At 39.5% G+C, this 1,843-nt stretch overlaps 1 protein-coding gene across 1 annotated transcript; it reads right to left on the minus strand.

Moving 5' to 3' along the window:
- On the minus strand, positions 603–1,335 carry LOC107641272 (uncharacterized GPI-anchored protein At4g28100-like). Its single transcript, XM_016344766.2, has one exon. It carries the CDS (start codon positions 1,272–1,274, stop codon positions 612–614), a length of 663 nt encoding a protein of 220 aa, XP_016200252.1. The 5' UTR covers positions 1,275–1,335; the 3' UTR covers positions 603–611.

Genomic DNA, 1,843 nt, shown 5'->3' on the forward strand with positions numbered 1-1,843 from the left:
GCATCAGATACTCTTTCTCTGTCTCATGTTGCACAAGGTTATTATTGTTTTCATTGGAGTTGCTTATATCACCGTTGATTTTGGGAATGTTATGCTTTTGATTCATAGCTTCTCCTCTTCCTTCTGACTGAGCCACCTGCTCTACAATGAAGTGTAGCAAACTAGTCTTCCCATTAATGCTTTTCACATTAGGAAGCTTCCTAAGAGCACTTAGGTTGAAACCTTGTGCATTTCCCCTAGAAGTTCCGGCATTCATCCGGTTTTCAGCTTTGAGAATTGCCTCAAGAAACTTCAGTAATAGGCCACTAGCCCTCATCTCCTTGCAACCCTTTTCAAGAACTTTGGCTTCAATTGGTTCTTATGACTTCCGTGAAGCGTACAAACTCCAAAGGCGCGTGAAGGATGGTGACATTGCAAGATAACTTAGAGAGCAACCAAACTCTCAAACAGAAAGATAAAACAAACACAACTTTACCAAATCACCAAACCATGAAGAAGATCAACATCAATAAAATGAACTCAAATTCATCATATTCAACAAAGATCCATCAAATTCTAAGTCAAAATAACGAATCAAACAACCCCCAAATCAAAACAAAAACTTCTTTTTTTTATCTATTTTGGGAAAAGATTAATAGAAAACTGACCCTGTAGAGTGTGTTCAAGCACTTGGAGCAGCCACCAAGACCAGGGAAGCCATTGACATTGTTGGTTCTACTGATGCAATTCTTCTCTAACCTTCTCACAGTTTTATCCCCAACAAATTCACCATTTTTATTAACTGAAAATGCATCTGGGCAACTCAGAGGGTGAAGCCTTATCCCACAGAAGCAGAATACAACATCACATGTCTCATTAGGTCTTTTCAGCTGAATCCCTCTCACTTTCAGTGCATTCTCTAAGTCATTCACACATGTTTCTGAGTCATCTGGTAACAATGGCATCTCATATGACAATGATGATGTGTGGGTATGGCTATGGGTTAATGCCGTGGAAGAATATGCAGAGTATAACCATGATGCAAGAACAGGGCAGCACCGTGTGCGGTGGAGCTCCATGTCAGAACCACCACCACCACCGCCTCCACAAGCATTCTTTATACCGTCAAAGAGTTCATCTGAGAGTGTCAAGGGGCAACCTTTGACATCAGATTGTTCAGGGAATGCAGGGATGGTTGCTGTTGATGGATGAGATGGGCCTGGGCCTGGGCTTTTGTTTGGGAGGATGGGCTTAAGGGTTTGAAGGGTTGTTGTTGATGATGAGTCATTGCACATGCAGCAATGGAAGAAGAAGATGATAATGCAGAAGAGAAAAAGGGTTAGTGGTAGTGGAGCTGACATGGTGTTTGATGAAATGTTTATGAGAGAAAAAGAAAGAAAGGGTATAATTGTCCACTAAAATTTCGTCCCAATCCACCTCACCAACTGTAACGGCCACGTCATTCACTGCCCTTCCATGTCAGCTGGCTCCGTTGCCGTTTTTGGCCCAAAACGGACGGAAGGGTATAATTGTCTCCCGTTTTAAAACGTGGGGGATCGAAATGTATTTTCCAATCTTGAGGGACGAAAATGTCCCCATTTTAAAAGGTCAGGGACCTATTTGTCTTTTAGTCTTAAATTTATTTTTGACCTACTAACAAATTTGTCTTTAATTTATCCGATTAGAAGATACTACGAAAAAAATAGCATCTAAAGTTTTTCAACTATTTTACATTGTTATTTGTAACTATTTTTGTAAAATTTGATAAGAATAAAAGAAATTGAGAGAATAGAATAACTTAATAAGTAAAGTTAGTGTCTATTTTATTATGAGTCTAGCTCCTTCTGAAACGAAATAAAGATAA

Source organism: Arachis ipaensis, chromosome B05, assembly GCF_000816755.2.
Source record: "Arachis ipaensis cultivar K30076 chromosome B05, Araip1.1, whole genome shotgun sequence".
NCBI lineage: Eukaryota > Viridiplantae > Streptophyta > Magnoliopsida > Fabales > Fabaceae > Arachis > Arachis ipaensis.

Excerpts from the sequence above, each read along its gene's own strand:
- LOC107641272 (XM_016344766.2), bottom strand. The coding sequence starts at position 1,274 with ATGTGCAATGACTCATCATCAACAACAACCCTTCAAACCCTTAAGCCC.